Source organism: Mercenaria mercenaria, chromosome 13 (genome assembly GCF_021730395.1).
Source record: "Mercenaria mercenaria strain notata chromosome 13, MADL_Memer_1, whole genome shotgun sequence".
NCBI classification, from domain to species: Eukaryota; Metazoa; Mollusca; class Bivalvia; order Venerida; family Veneridae; genus Mercenaria; species Mercenaria mercenaria.
Window position 1 is genome coordinate 32,642,932 of NC_069373.1, and position 16,725 is coordinate 32,659,656.

The 16,725-nt window shown below is 35.5% G+C and overlaps 1 protein-coding gene across 1 annotated transcript in view; it reads right to left on the minus strand.

Annotated features, from left to right (window-relative positions):
- Nucleotides 1–3,048: 3,048 nt before the first annotated feature.
- The window catches only part of LOC123529023 (ribitol-5-phosphate xylosyltransferase 1-like), a 74,571-nt gene continuing 60,894 nt past the window's right edge, over nt 3,049–16,725 (minus strand). Inside the window, exons 4-5 of the mRNA XM_053521473.1 lie at nt 11,190–11,360; nt 3,049–8,813 (exon numbers count right to left, since the gene is read on the minus strand). Coding sequence (XP_053377448.1) covers nt 8,399–8,813; nt 11,190–11,360 — 586 coding nt within the window. The 3' untranslated portion in view covers nt 3,049–8,398. The remainder of the gene's footprint in view (nt 8,814–11,189; nt 11,361–16,725) is intronic.

A 16,725-nucleotide genomic window follows, 5' to 3' on the forward strand; every position in this document is an offset into this window, starting at 1 on the left:
GGTGACCTAGTTTTTGATCCTACATGACCCAGATTCAAACTGGACCTTAAGATCATCAATATTAACATTCTGACCAAGTTTCATGAAGGTACAGTGACCTAGTTTTTGACACCAGATGACCCATTTTCGAATTCGGTCTAGATTTTATCAAGGGTAACCATTCTTACCAAATTTCATGAAGATCAACTGAAAAATACAGCCTCTATCGCATACACAAGGTTTTTCTTTGATTTGACCTAGTGACCTAGTTTTTGACCCCAGATGACCCATTTTCGAACTCAGCCTAGATTTTAACAAGGTAATCATTCTGACCAAATTTCATGAAGATCAATTGAAAAATACAGCCTCTATCGCATACACAAGCTAAATGTTGACAGACAGACAGACAGACAGACGCCGACATCGCATCATCAGAAAAACTCACCTGAGCTAAAAAGTGGACTATAATTTCAAGTACAACACTTGCATATGATTGATAGTGGGTATTTTAAGAATTAAACTCAGCTTTTGCTGGGCAAAGGGGGATAATACTACATGTGAGCAAAGCCCATGTGCTTATCAATAATTATGCGTGGTCAAAATTCTTTTTGAATACGAAGATTTTTTTTGGATTTTTAAGCTCTGCTTTTACTTGGTAAAAGGGGCTAATACTACATGTGAGCAAAGGCCATATGCTAAATAGTAATAATGTCAGGTTTGGTGATTCTAGCTAAAATACTTTTCGAGTTATAAGCATTTTCAACAGAGGGACAGACGCATACACAAATGGACAAACAGCTGGAAGGACAATGCCAATACAATATCCCTTTGCCTTCGGCTGGTAATAACGAAATAAAAATGGTCAAAGTAGAGCAATCAGATGGATACATGACAACTATTCCACATTATGACAGTTGTTTCAGATACACAAAATTCTCTTGGTTTAAGATCTTTAGAGAATAGACAAATAATGCAAAATTAATAATGATTTACAAAATTGTCCATTCACTAGTAACTATTTCTGTCCAAACTTATTTGGAAAAACCCAGGAGACTGACTAGTTACACACACATTGCCTATAGACAAATCCGTACTATTTCCCATTATTATAAATTTTCCTTTTTTCAAAGTACTCTCGTCTAATGGAACAACCATCTGAAATTGTTCTCCTGTCCATGCTAGGCATCAGGCAGTATGCCAACATGCATGCAATTAGTTGTAGCAAAGTGTGTTTTTAACCTGATTTACTACTTTTGTCTGATTTTCTAGCATTTTTACTGTTTTCTTCTCACTTTTGTCACATTGACTTCTCACTGTAAATAGGTTTGTAAAAATCTTGCTCTTGCACTGACTGCGTGATTTATTCTAACAAGAGATCACAGAGTGATCTTGGCCCCCACCATTGAGCCATTTTTGAATGTTCCAGATTTCAAGACTAGCTCAAGGTCAAAATCAAGGTCTAATTTCATTTCGGTACACAACACTGTGCATGTGGTCCATATTTGAAAGCTATAGCTTGAGAAATGTGAAAGTAGGTCACTAGATCAATGTCAAGGTCAAAGTTCATTTCGGTATACAAAACTATAAATGTGCTCCAAATTTGGAGGCTGTAGCTCGAGAAATGTGAAAGTAGATACTAGGTAAAAATCAATGTCAATTTTCAATTCAGAAAACAAAAATATGCAAGTGGTCCAAATTTGAATCATGTAGCTTCAGAAATGCGAAAGTAGGTCACTAGGTCAATCTTAAGGTCAAATTTCATTTCGGACCACAAAACTATGTATGTGGTCCAAATTTGAAGCCTGTACCTTCAAAAATATGAAAGTAGGTCACTTGGTCAATGTCAAGGTCAAAGTTTTTTTCGGTGCACAAAACTACGCATAGCGTCCAAATTTGAAGGCTGTAGCTTGAGAAATGTGAAAGTAGGTCACTAGGTCAAAATCAAGGTCAAATTTCATTTCTGAACACAAAACTATGCATGTGGTCCACATTTGAGCCTGTACCTTCAAAAATGTGAAAGTAGGTCACTAGGTCAATGTCAAGGTCAAAGCTTTTTTTTCAGTGCAAAAATCTATGCATGTGGTCCAAATTTGAAGGCTGTAGCTACGGAAATGTGAAGGTAGGTCACTAGATCAAAATCAAGATCAACTCATGTCAAGGTTCATCTTGCCACTCAAAACATAACATGTGGTCCAAATTTGAATGTTATAGGTTATTGACAAGAAGATTTTAAAAGCTTTTCCCTATATAAGTCTAAATGAACCATGTGGGGCCATATTTGACCTTAGGGGGATAATTTGAACAAACTTGGTAGAGAACCACTAGATAATGCTACATTACAAATATCAAAGTCCTAGGCTTTGTGGTTTGGAAAAGAAGATTTTCAAAGTTTTTCCCGAAATAAGTCTATATAAACCATATGACCTCCAGGGCTGGGCCATATTTGACCCTAGGGGAATAATTTGAACAGTCTTAGTAGAAGACCACTAGATGATGTCACATACAAAATATCAAAGCTCTAGGCCCTGTGGTTTTGGACAAGAGGTTTTTCACTATATAAGTCTATATAAACCATGTGACCCCCGGGGCGGGGCCATATTTGACCCTAGGGAAATAATTTGAAACGGCTTGGTAGAGGACCACTAGATGATGCTACATACTAAATATCAAAGCCCTAGGCTCTGTGGTTTTAGACAAGAAGATTTCCAAAGTTTTCCCCTATATAAATCTATGTAAATTATAAAAATAAACAAAGGGCCATAACTCACTCAAAAATTGTTGAACCAGTCTGATTTTCAGAGGGACACAACTAGGGTACCAATACATCATTCTGACAAAGTTTGGTCAACATCCCCTCCAGTAGTTTCTAAGGAGATGCGATAACGAGAAGTTGTTAATGGACGGAAGGACGACGGACCACGGACGCAGAGTAATTTGAATAGCCCACCATCTGATGATGGTGGGCTAAAAACAGAGGAAGGACCAAGTTAATTCTCGGACATAATCAAGGGTAGAAACTGACTAATGATCCCCACTGGCTTACACAAAATAAAAATCGCAAACACTGTGTATGTTCAACTTTTATTTTCATCTTGTATACTGATATGGCAATTTACCCATGAAAAATATGAAACCTATTTCTGCTAGAAAGATTATTCCATAATCAATTTCATTAAAAATCAACAACAATACAATCATAATGTGAAATGAACTACATACGATGTGAAAGACTGTCTTGTACTAAAAACTAAACTATAAATAACTATATAATACATAAACAAAACTTGAACAACACAAACTGTAATACAACAACATTATTGTAAAAGTAGCAAAGAAATGAAAATGAGCCGTGCCATGAGAAAACCAACATAGTGGGTTTGCGACCAGCATGGATCCAGACCAGCCTGCGCATCAGCTCAGTCTGGTCAGGATCCATGCTGTTCACTAACAGTTACTCCAATTCCAATAGGCTTTAAAAGCGAACAGCATGGATCCTGACCAGACTGTGCGGATGCGCAGGCTGGTCTGGATCCATGCTGGTCGCAAACCCACTATGTCGGTTTTCTCATGGCATGGCTCAAATTATGAACATAAAAACAGGAAATTTCTAATTCTAAACCATAAATGAAGCATTATTCTGTTTCAGATGCTACATTTGGACAATTCTTTATCACCCTTCCAGATTTTAATGGCAGATGATGACCCTGTCACCTCCTCCATCATTTTGTAACTATCTGTATAAAATTAAAACTGACCATAGTATTATGCAGGTAAGATTTTACTTAAAAAGAGATGCACAGTTTCTAAATTCTACCATTATTTAAGACTGGAAGGTATTTTACATTCACTATGTTTGTATGATTCAGTTTCATTCCTGCTGTTTCATTCCACACTTAAGAATAATGATACACTTAGATATAGCCAATCTATGGTTTTTTTAATAAAAATTTTACATTGTTGTATATCTACCATGTAATGCATGTGTTTAATTTAAATCATAGGAGGGGTAACCTGCTGTGAGGTCTATCAAAGGTGCATTTCCCTACAGGCCATGTATCCTACCTATTTGGTGCATTTCCTAAACCCCTATACAGTGGATTCATAACTACATATACAATCTGATACTATTTTCTATAACCAGCACTATTACTGACTTTAAAACCAAGTAAAGAACTTAACTGTAAAGAACATAAGCTCCTCTCCCCACCCACTATCACCTATGGTGGTCAGGGGGTACTTATGTGTATTATTTTCAGTCTCAGGTATGCTGTAACATTGACCTTAGACTTGATGACCCAATTACAATGACCATAGACAAACGTGCAGTACAATTTAATAGTCATAGGCCAAAGCAATCTTCTATTATTGATCAGAAACCACAAGGTTCCTGTGACCTCATGACCCCAAAACAATACAGGTAATCTACAAACAGACAGATAGACAGACTGACATCAGCCAAACAATATACCTACTCTTCCTCCAAGCTAAGTGTAACTAAATATATACATATGAATCAAACTAAATATACATGTTCTAGTAAAATTAGCTAACACATTTTCAGTCTAAAACTCAGCTGAGACTAAAAATGTTTTGTGAATATAGAGCCAGATCAATAACTGTGAAAACAGTACAACTAGTCTTTTAATACTAACATGTTACAACAACTAACATTAAGTGAAATCAAACCAGTCACTACCAATAACAGAGTGGAAGACCATTCAATTAAGAATGAATGAATATATCTGATTATCTAACAGTTTACAGCAAATGACATGAAGACAAAATAATAAAGTAAAACAATTTCCTGCACTCGTGGAAAATACCAAGCAATGGCATTAAACTATTATGCCAAAGTATCCTGAAGTTGGTAAATTCCAAATCCAAAAAGTGACACAGATGCTATTTTCAGCATCATTATGAAGATTGTCATAAGTATGACTATTATGATTTTATTTTATGATTGTTGAAGCCTTCATAAAAAGATAGAACCAGTTCTACAATCCAAGGTGGAGAAATAAAAACTTCTCCATACCTTAAACAGTATGATAAAACACAATATCTATTTTGTATAATATAACAAGTATCACATGACATCTAGGTCAATATGCAATTTACTGGACAGCGAGACAGAAAAGGACATAATTACGAATCATTAAAGATTTTTGGCTTCATTTTCAAGCCTATAAACATGTGTATGGACCTCAATGCCATACAATATGTGTTTAATGGCTAATGAGTCACAAAACAGTAATTTACACAAATTCTTCAAGAGAGGGCAAGTCTATTCTAAATTTTGATATTTTTGGAATCTGATGTAAATTTATCAAGAAGTTTTAAATTCATCTCAACCCGTAAAACATGCATATTATAATTCATATTCCATAAAAGTCACAACCTTGAACACAAAGTATAAAAATCTAAGTCTGTAAAAGATACTTATAGAACAAAAATTAACAAAACAGAAATATAATATGAGCCACGCCATGAGAAAACCAACATAGTGCGTTTGCGACCAGCATGGATCCAGACTAGCCTGCGCATCTGCGTTGGTCGCAAATGCACTATGTTTGTTTTCTCATGGTGTGGCTCATATAAATAATAATCACCAAATAATAACATTAATTATGACATTTTCATGTGTTGGTCCTACATATCCAGTGCTGGTGTCCTATGAGGTATGTAGTTGTGAAATAGTGTGGTTCAAACCCCACAAAGTCCTAGCTGAGCTGCGGACACCTTATCAAGCAATAGGTAACTATTCTGTATACTTAGTTACAACTGTTTGGCACTTGGCTCTCAGCATATTCCTGTCAGATGAATATACATCTTATACAAAAATCTCTCAAGAACAGACATTCATTAATTTAAAACTATGTATTTTACTGTTGAATTAAAAGTGAATTCGATCAGTCTTGTACTATTTCACTGACAAAAAATGTATAAAAAATTGCCTCTCGAGTCAGAAAGTCTCAATTAAATAAAATGCAATTTGAAACATTTCTCCTAAAAACAACTTTCAATGTTTTCAATGAATTCATTTTTTTTACATATACACATATATCTGTATATTTGGAGGAAGACCATATAAAGGATATTTGTTTGTTTCACTGTAAGATTGTAATATCTTTCACGATTGATCACCAGATGTAATATTTTCATGAGTGGCAAAGCCATAAGTGAAAATGTAAGATATGGTGTTCATGCATGGAAGATATTTTGATCTTACATTTAAAACGAACAAATTTTCTTTTTATTTCATGTCTTAACAAAATTTACCCATTTTATAATTTCTTACCAGTGAAAAAATATATTTGATATTCTTCACTGAAAATATCAAATATATTTCACTCTAGTATTTTGGTAATTCACTGAAAAACATGTAATCAGCTAGAGCTGCTTTTGAGAAAAGCGCACGTCTCCCACAACTGCCTAATCATCTGAATAGTAGTATATGAGTCAACCAAGCACCAAGACCTAAACTGCCTTATCAGACTTTCAGTGCTTTGATTATCAAACGCAAGTTTCGAAGGCCATAATTCCCAAGTGCCTGGGCAAATCTGGCTAGTTATCGAACTTGGCCGAGGACTTATTGGCAAACATATTTTGTTCAAGTTTGGTGAAGATCGGATGAGAAATGTTAAGAGTGCAGACAAGCTTTGTGACAGACAGACAGACACACACAGACAGGAGTAAATCAATATGTCTCCCACACCACTGTGTGGTGGGAGACATAATCACGTTAATTACAGTTACCCAGTATCTTTAAATGTAGTATTATTATGATGAAGAAATTTTCATAATTTGTCGTACGTTTCTAATAAAAATGCGCAATTCGAAACTAATAGCAATGTGTTTTCTTGATCATCTTTAATCTTCTAATTTTTGTAAACACTACTGCAATTTTTTTTATTTCACCAGCATTCATAAAAATTACATATTCAGAAAGATAATACATTTTCCTGTCTTAATTTTCTCTTATATTAAACATTGGCATATAACTGTATAAGGAATGGCAGTTCTGTATAGCTATCACAGAATGCTATTCTCTAACACTTGATTCAGGGTAATGACCTTTTATTTGTATTATTGATGAGGAGCTGAAAGGTTTGTAACTTCTTATTTCTTGTTTTACATTGGTTTACTGAATTATAATGGTAGGCAATATTAGAAACATTCATAAGACTTTCAATACTATTTAACCTTTAGCCTGCTGGCGGCATGTTAATATTATTCTGCCTTTGCGACCAGTGCAGACCAAGATCAGCCTGCACGTCTACTATATAAGTCTATGTAAAACTTCTGACCCCCGGGGTGGGGCCTCTTTTCACCCAAGAGGCACAATTTGAATAATCTTGATAGAGGACCATAAGATGGTTCATATGACAAATATCAAGGCTCTATGCCTTTCGGTTTTGAACAAGAAGATTTTTAAAGTTTTTCCTTTTGGTTGCCATGGCAACCAGAATTCTGCATGGAATTAAATTCTATGAACGATTTTGAAAGGGGACCACCCAAGGACCATTTAAGTTTGGTGTAATTCTGCCCAGTGGTTTTCAAGAAGATTTTTTTAGAAAATGTTGACGGACGCATGACTGACGATGGACACTGAGTGGTCACAAAAGCTCACCATGAGCTTTTGGCTAAGGTGAGCCAAAAAGATACCTATGTTATGAAAAATACGTATTCATCACATATACCATCAAGCACATAGAACATATTTATCACATGGAAGTGAAAGATAGCCTTTACATAATCTTGGCATTACACTAATATGAAAACACTTTAATGCTGTTTAAAGTATAGGAGACGTTAGCCGAATTCACTTCGTCTATAATAGGCAATTGTGCCATTCATGAGCCGAATTCACTTCGTCTATAATAGGCAATTGTGCCATTCATGAAAATACTGCATCTAGTGTTCACCACTTGAAGGATATTTAATTCTTATAATAAACCCTCTGTATTGTTGCTTTTCCAAGGAAACAAATGTGTTAAGTGTACATATGCCTAGATACGTTAGAGAAATACTGAATTTACAAGCAAGCATGACAATCATTGTAATGATAACAGCACCTTGATGAGATAAGTAAAATAAAAATAGCTATAACTTACAATCAAATTATCTATCTCTAAATCAAATCAAATTACAAGTCACATGAATGAGTTTTATTTAAATTACTTACAACCTTACTTACCGAACTTGAAACCCAGTGTTTTTTAGTTTTATTTTATAGAATTTATGAATTAAAATAAAAATATTAATAAATAAAGTAAACTATAAAATAATCACATACAGACTGACTCGGTTTTGAGTATAGATGAGAGATTTTCAATATACAAACTCTTGTACAAACTTGAATCACATTTAACTGAGATTTTATTACAAAAATAAAACTAAATAAATCTAACTTCTATTAACATTATCTGTTTAGGCCAAAGAAATGTCTGTTAATAGCTCCAATCAGTTTTTGTCGCATTTTAGATTTAAAACTTTCATACCATAGCAATATATTTCTCCTCCTTTTCACTACTTCACTATGTCTCAACTTTTTCTCATTTTCTAAAATTTTAGTCAATTCTGACCAGTCTTTGATATAAATAATTGGTGCATCCATTTCTTTGAGCAGACGCAAAGGAAATGTATTTGAGTTTTTAGATTTCCCACAATTGCCAGGGGTCATGATGTCCTCCACAACTGGAATGGAACCATAGGTAATAGCCTCGTATATTCTGTAGCACTCCGTGTTTACACCAACCGGGTTTAGTGTGAGATCGCTCTGAGATAATGCTTGTATGAACTGCTCCCTTGTCTCGTCTGTCTCCAGGGGCAACCACCTGAAATAAATGTCATCTTTACAAGTTTTGATAATAACAAAATTAGTATGTTACATTCATGCCGAATGGACTTCTTCCATAATTGTCCTGAAGATAATTCTGTCAAAATTAAAAGGTGAAATCAACACTGAGTTACCTCTCTTAGATAATATCTAACACAACTTAGCCTTCCCAAAGTCTTTAACTTAAGGTAGCAGGGTACACTTAGATTCGAAAATTTTGGGCACGGACAGTCTTACATGTCACGAGTCGCAATATTGCACTTCCCTTATCAGCAGAATCAGTGTGGCCATTTTATAAATTGCATGCATGTTTTGTGCTTTTAATTAATAGCAAGATCAGGATTCTCATACAAGAATAAAGAAAGTTATCAAAACGAAAGTTTTACACCATCCATGAAAAATATCATGCCAAAATCATCAATTTTGCACTTTTTGAACAGGCTGCAATGATCCCACTGCAAGAACAATGCCCAATTTTATTGCATTTCTCAATTTAATAGTCCTTACTGAACTTCAGGATATAAACGGAATGGGGGCCCATCCAGCTCGTTTTTTCACAAAATAGCGAAAATGTTCCTAAGTATCAATCAAAAAGCACAGAACCCTTCCATGATTTGAATTTTCCTCGAAAAGGTGCCTCACTGATTCATACAAAGCTACCAGCAGTTAGTTTTACAACTGACATCAGAATTTTACATGTGTATAAATTTTCTAAAGAATTAACAATCATTATCTCTCACCTTAATTTACAGACATCCAAAATCACGAAGTTCTAATTATAACAAATATTGACAGGGGCCAAAATTCGAAGTGTACCCTGCTACCTAAGATGGGACATAATACAGAAAATGAAAGTCAGAATTTTGGAAGCTGGCTCAGGGTGAACACGATTTGTGGAGAGTTTGAAAGCATTCAGTCCATTACAGTGCCTGAGAAACCTTTATAAAGCAGCAAGCAAGCCTGAGTTTAAAACCTCTTTGATGTCATCTCATGATATCAAAAACTTATATAAAGTAGTTTCTGAGAAAATTACTAACTTGCAAATCTTTCAGCAAACTTTTTTTTAAGTTAATGGGGCTTTATATTTTTTCTATTCATTAAATGTATGTCAGAGTTAAAAAAAAAAAACCTGTCCTGTAAGGTAACGTCATTATGCTGAAGATTTGTGTAAGATTTAAAAGCATCCGGTCAAGTCGTTCTAGGAAACCCTTAGGAAACCCGTTTACATCCAAAACTTTCACCAAATTTCTAGGTTAAAAAGGAACATAGTTGTGACAAAATGTAAGCTCAAGTTATGGTACTTTTCTAGAAAGGTCATTTTATGATACGAAGGGAGTATGAAAACATCTGTACAGTAGTTTCTGAGCAACTGAGTAACCTGCTCACATGTAAAATATTTGTCTCACGGACAGCTTTGATATTCAAATAGTCGAGCTAAATCTTAGAACGTCGGTTCTGTATCATCTTTCAAATATAACAGCAGTGTGTTAATGCTTCAAGTTACCTAACACCACAATACGACTTCAACATGCAACGTAATTTGTTGACAATTTAACAGTCTAAGCTATGGTATAAAACATAGGCTGTGTGTTTTCAAGTAATTTTGCCATTATCACTTCCAGTGCCAAAATTTGAGAAATATTTTGTGGTTCAATGGTGTGAAAAACAGGGAAGGCAAATTAAGAATCAAATCAGTTCTCACAGTATGAGTAAGGACTTGCAAGCTTTATAATATGAAAAAAAAACAACACAAGCAGTCTTCCTACAAAAAGAACAAGGAAAGGCATACTTCATGAAAATCTAAGATGAGACACTTGGTCTAAGACAATTAAACAAAGAATGTGTCCAAAGGTTCAAATGCTCACCCCCTCCATATCCTCCCTAGTATGTAATGTACAGACAAAAAAGTGTGAGTTCTGTGATTAATAGTACTTTTAAAATAGACTGTTTTAAGTTTAGTTTTAAACTGTGACCTTGACCTTTGAGCTTTAGACATGGATCTTGCTTGTGACATATCATCTATGGTTATAATTTGTGCAAAGATATTTGGAAATTCCAAAATGAATTACCAAGTTCAGGACGGAATGCAAACAACTGTGCAAAACATCATCTTGTTATGTTGGTCATATAAAACTTGTACCAACTTAATTCTAAATCCTATCATGTACCACAAAGTTCTTTGAGGGACCTGATTTTCTATACATATGCAAGCATGCACACACACAGATATATGAATGAAGGACACAGGTAACACTATAATTATGCTCTTGCCACTATCAAGGCACTAGAACTTTCATCCAAAATAGCAGACACAAATATAACTGAATCTGCTTCAAGCACTTGTGACAACTCATAAACCTCAGCCTACACTTACTGTCTTCTAGCCTTGATCAAACATTTTTCTCTGAAGAAATCTCCCTCTAAAATTTTCATTAAAGTTTCTCGTGATGAATTTTTGTAAATGGTCCCAAAAAAGTTGCAGGAATATTGTCTACGGATATGTACAGGTAGCTTGGAGCTGTCTACAGTTGGAAAGTCTCTGTACCTGGAAATAAACAATATATATGACTGTATAGACTTGTGTCCGGAAATAAACAAGGTATATGACTGTATAGACTTGTATCTGGAAATAAACAAGATATATGACTGTATAGACTTGTGTCCGGAAATAGACGAGGTATGACTGTACAGACTTGTGTCTGGGAATAAACAAGATATGACTGTATAGACTTGTGTCTGGAAATAAACAAGATATGACTGTATAGACTTTTGTCTGGAAGTAAACAAGATATGACTGTATAGACCTGTGTCTGGAAATAAACAAGATATGACTGTATAGACTTGTATCGGGAAATAAACAAGATATATGACTGTATAGACTTGTGTCCGGAAAAAGACCAGGTATGACTGTACAGACTTGTGTCTGGAAATAAACAAGATATGACTGTATAGACTTGTGTCTGGAAATAAACAAGATATGACTGTATAGACTTTTGTCTGGAAATAAACAAGATATGACTGTATAGACCTGTGTCTGGAAATAAACAAGATATGACTGTATAGACTTGTGTCTGGAAATAAACAAGATATGACTGTATAGACTTGTGTCTGGAAATAAACAAGATATGACTGTACAGGCTTATGTCTGGAAATAAACAAAATATGACTATATAGACTTGTAGTTCGAAATAAACAAGATTTGACTGTACAGACTCAAGTCTGGAAATAAACAATTTATGTCAGTACAGACTTGTTTCTTGAAATCAACAAGATATGATTTACAGACTTGTGTTCGGAAATAAACAAGGTATGACTGCACAGACTTGTTTCTGGAAATCAACAGGATATGAATGCACAGACCTGTGTCTGGAAATAAACATTTATGACTGTACAGACTTGTGGCTGGAAATAAACAAGATAAGACTGTATAGACTTGTGGCTGGAAATAAACAAGATATGACTGTATAGGCTTGTGGCTGGAAATCAACAAGATATGACCTGGAAATAAACATAAAATATGACTGTAAGGAATGTATCTGGAAATAAAGATGAAATGCAACTTCATACAGTAACATACCTGGAAATAAACATTAGATATGACTATACAGAAAATGTATGGAAATGCATCTGGAAATAAACACTGGATATGAATATACAGAAAATGTATGGAAATGTATCTGGAAATAAACACTGGATATGAATATACAGTAAAAAAATGTATGGAAATGTATCTGGAAATAAACACTGGATATGAATATACAGAAAATTGAAATGTAATGATATGACTGTACAGGAATGTATTTGAAAATAAACATACGATATGACTATACCGAAATGCATCTAGAAATAAACATAATATATAACTTATAGATAAGTTTGTGGATATAAACATAATATATGACTGTATAGAAATGTTCTGGAAAAAAACATTTTGACCTTACTACTGACCAAGAAGATTAGTTTATACATAATTTATTTTAGGTCGATAGTGAAGCAAGTTCTACAACTTATATTAATTACTCTCGACACCTCATTCCTCATGGAATCCATTGCCACGAGGGTATGAAAGAAGAGGCCAGTTTCCCTTTTAATGCTGAGCGCCAAGCAAGGGAGCTACTGGTACCTTTTTTTTGATTGTAGGACATTTGCCCCCCAATGAAAAAATGTATTACCGGACATTTGCCCCCCCAGTTGAAATGGCAGATAGGACATTTGCCCCCCACTTCTTATTTTTAGAATGGACATTTGCCCCCCAATATTTTTGTCCTATGTGCCAGTAGATATACTGTCATTTATGTCATTTTATTATCAAAATTACTCTAAAAGGCAATTTTCAGTAAAAAAAAAGTTATTTTATTGTTAAAATTTGATGAATATGTTAATTACATTCAGGTGTTAAGGTAAATAATAGTCTATTATTGAGTTACAAAAGTGCTCAAACAGTGTTATAATTTTTTAATTTGTGCAATGTTTTTAACACTCAAACTTGTTAATTTGGCAATTATCTACTAGAAATATGTAAGAAACAAAGACAATGTTATCTACAATATGATAATTATCTTCTACCAAGTTCCTAACAAGACGACCATGATGGTCCTGAATCGCTCACCTATCCCCACATGACCCAGTGTTGAACTGAGTATGACGTCGTTATTTCTATTATTTGACAAAGTGACCTAGTTTTTGAGCACATGTGACCTAGATATCATCAAGATAAAAAATTCTAACCAATTTTCATGAAGATCCATTGAAAAATATGACCTCTAGAGAGGTCACAAGGTTTTTCTATTATTTGACCTAATGACCTAGTTTTTGAAGGCACGTGACCCACTTTTAAACTTGACCTAGATATCATCAAGGTGAACATTCTCACCAATTTTCATAAAGATCTCGTGAAAAATATGGCCTCTAGAGAGGTCTCAAGGTTTTCCTATTTTTCGACCTACTGACCTAGTTTTTGACCGCACATGACCCAGTTACGAATTTGACCTAGATATCATCAAGCTGAACATTCTCACCAATTTTCATGAAGATCCATTGAGAAATATGGCCTCTAGAGACATCACAAGGTTTTTCTATTTTTAGACCTACTGACCTAGTTTTTGACCGCACGTGACCTAGTTTCGAACTTGGCCTAGATATCATCAAGATGAACATTCTGACCAATTTTCATGAAGATCTCTTGAAAAATTTGGCCTCTAGAGAGGTCACAAGGTTTTTCTATTTTTAGATCTACTGACCTAGTTATTGACCGCACGTGACCAAGTTTCGAACCTGACCTAGATATCATCAAGGTGAACATTCTCACCAATTTTCATAAAGATCCCGTGAAAAATATGGCCTCTACAGAGGTCACAAAGTTTTTCTATTTTCAGACCAACTGACCTAGTTTTTGACCGCACGTGACCAAGTTTCAAACTTGACCCAGATATCATCAAGGTGAACATTCTGACCAATTTTCATGAAGATCCATTGAGAAATATGGCCTCTAGAGAGGTCACAAGGTTTTTCTATTTTTAGACCTACTGACCTAGTTTTTGATCCCACGTGACCCAGTTTCGAACTCGACTTAGATATCATCAAGGTGAACATTCTGACTAATTTTCATGAAAATCTCATGAAAAATATTGCCTCTAGAGAGGTCACAAGCTTTTTCTATTTTTAGACCTACTGACCTAGTTTTTGACCCCATGTGACCCAGTTTCGAACTCGACCTAGAAATCATCAAGGTGAACATTCTCACCAATTTTCATGAAGATATCATGAAAAATATGGCCTCTAGAGAGGTCACAAGGTTTTTCTATTTTTAGATCTACTGACCTCGTTTTTGACCCGACGTGACCCAGTTTCGAACTTGACCTAGATATCATCAAGGTGAACATTCTGACCAATTTTCATGAAGATCCATTGAGAAATATGGCCTCTAGAGAGGTCACAGGGTTTTTTTATTTTTAGACCTACTGACCTAGTTTTTGACCGCACGTAACCCAGTTTCGAACTTGACCTAGATATCATCAAGGTGAACATTCTGACCAATTTTCATGAAGATCTCATGAAAAATATGGCCTCTAGAGAGGTCACAAGGTTTTTCTATTTTTAGATCTACTGACCTAGTTTTTGACCGCACATGACCCAGTTTCGAACTTGACCTAGATATCATCAAGATGAACATTCTGACCAACTTTCATAAAGATCCCATGAAAAATGTGACCTCTAGAGTGGTCACAAGCAAAAGTTTACGCACGCACGCACGCACGGACGACGGACGCCATGCGATCACAAAAGCTCACCTTGTCACTTTGTGACAGGTGAGCTAAAAAATCACTAGGGGACAAAAATATTGTGGGGCAAATGTCCATTTCAGAAATAAGCACTGGGGGGCAAATGTCCTATCTACCATTTCAACTGGGGGGCAAATGTCCAGCAGTCCACTTTCTCATTGGGGGGCAAATGTCCTGGGGGGCAAATGTCCGGATCCCCTTTTTTTCATGTCTTTGGTATGAAGCAGTCGAAGATCGAACCCACAACCTCCTGCACTTGAAGCAGACGCTCTACCACTAGGCTATCAAGGCGGTAAACCAAGAAGATTGGTGATCTTCAATCAAGCTGTTCATAAGAAGAAGCCTGCTGGCAGCAAGTCATTCTGCGTTTGGGACCAGTGGTGACCAAGATCAGCCTGCACAGATGTGCAGGCTGATCATGGTCTGCACTGTTCGCCATTTAGTCAGTATCTAATTTGGTAAGCACCCCTTTTAACAGTTAATAGTTCTGTCCAAATCAAAATATAGACAAGTTCATTATAACAAGAGGACCATGATGGTCCTGAATCGCTCACCTATCCCCACATGACCCAGTGTTGAACTGAGTATGACGTCGTTATTTCTATTATTTGACAAAGTGACCTAGTTTTTGAGCATATGTGACCTAGATATCATCAAGATAAAAAATTCTGACCAATTTTCATGAAGATCCATTGAAAAATATGACCTCTAGAGAGGTCACAAGGTTTTTCTATTATTTGACCTAATGACCTAGTTTTTGAAGGCACGTGACCCACTTTTAAACTTGACCTAGATATCATCAAGGTGAACATTCTCACTAATTTTCATGAAGATCTCGTGAAAAATATGGCCTCTAGAGAGGTCACAAGGTTTTTCTGTTTTTCAACCTACTGACCTAGTTTTTGACCGCACATGTCCCAGTTATGAACTTGACCTAGATATCATCAAGCTGAACATTCGCACCAACTTTCATGAAGATCCAGTGAGAAATATGGCCTCTAGAGACATCACAAGAATTTTCTATTTTTAGACCTACTGACCTAGTTTTTGACCGCACGTGACCCAGTTTTGAATTTGACCTAGATATCATCAAGGTGAACATTCTGACCAATCTTCATCAAGATCTCTTGAAAAATATGGCCTCTAGAGAGGTCACAAGGTTTTTCTATTTTTAGATCTACTGACCTAGTTATTGACCGCGTGTGACCAAGTTTCGAACCTGACCTAGATATCATCAAGGTGAACATTCTGACCAATTTTCCTAAAGATCCTATGAAAAATATGGCCTCTAGAGAGGTCACAAAGTTTTTCTATTTTCAGACCTACTGACCTAGTTTTTGACCGCACGTGACCCAGTTTCGAACCTGACCTAGATATCATCAAGGTGAACATTCTCACCAATTTTCATGAAGATCCATTGAGAAATATGGCCTCTAGAGAGGTCACAAGGTTTTTCTATTTTTAGACCTACTGACCTAGTTTTTGACCCCACGTGACCCAGTTTCGAACTTGACCTAGATATCATCAAGGTAAACATTCTGACCAATTTTCATGAAGATCTCATGAAAAATATGGCCTCTAGAGAGGTCACAAGGTTTTTCTATTTTTAGATCTACTGACCTAGTTTTT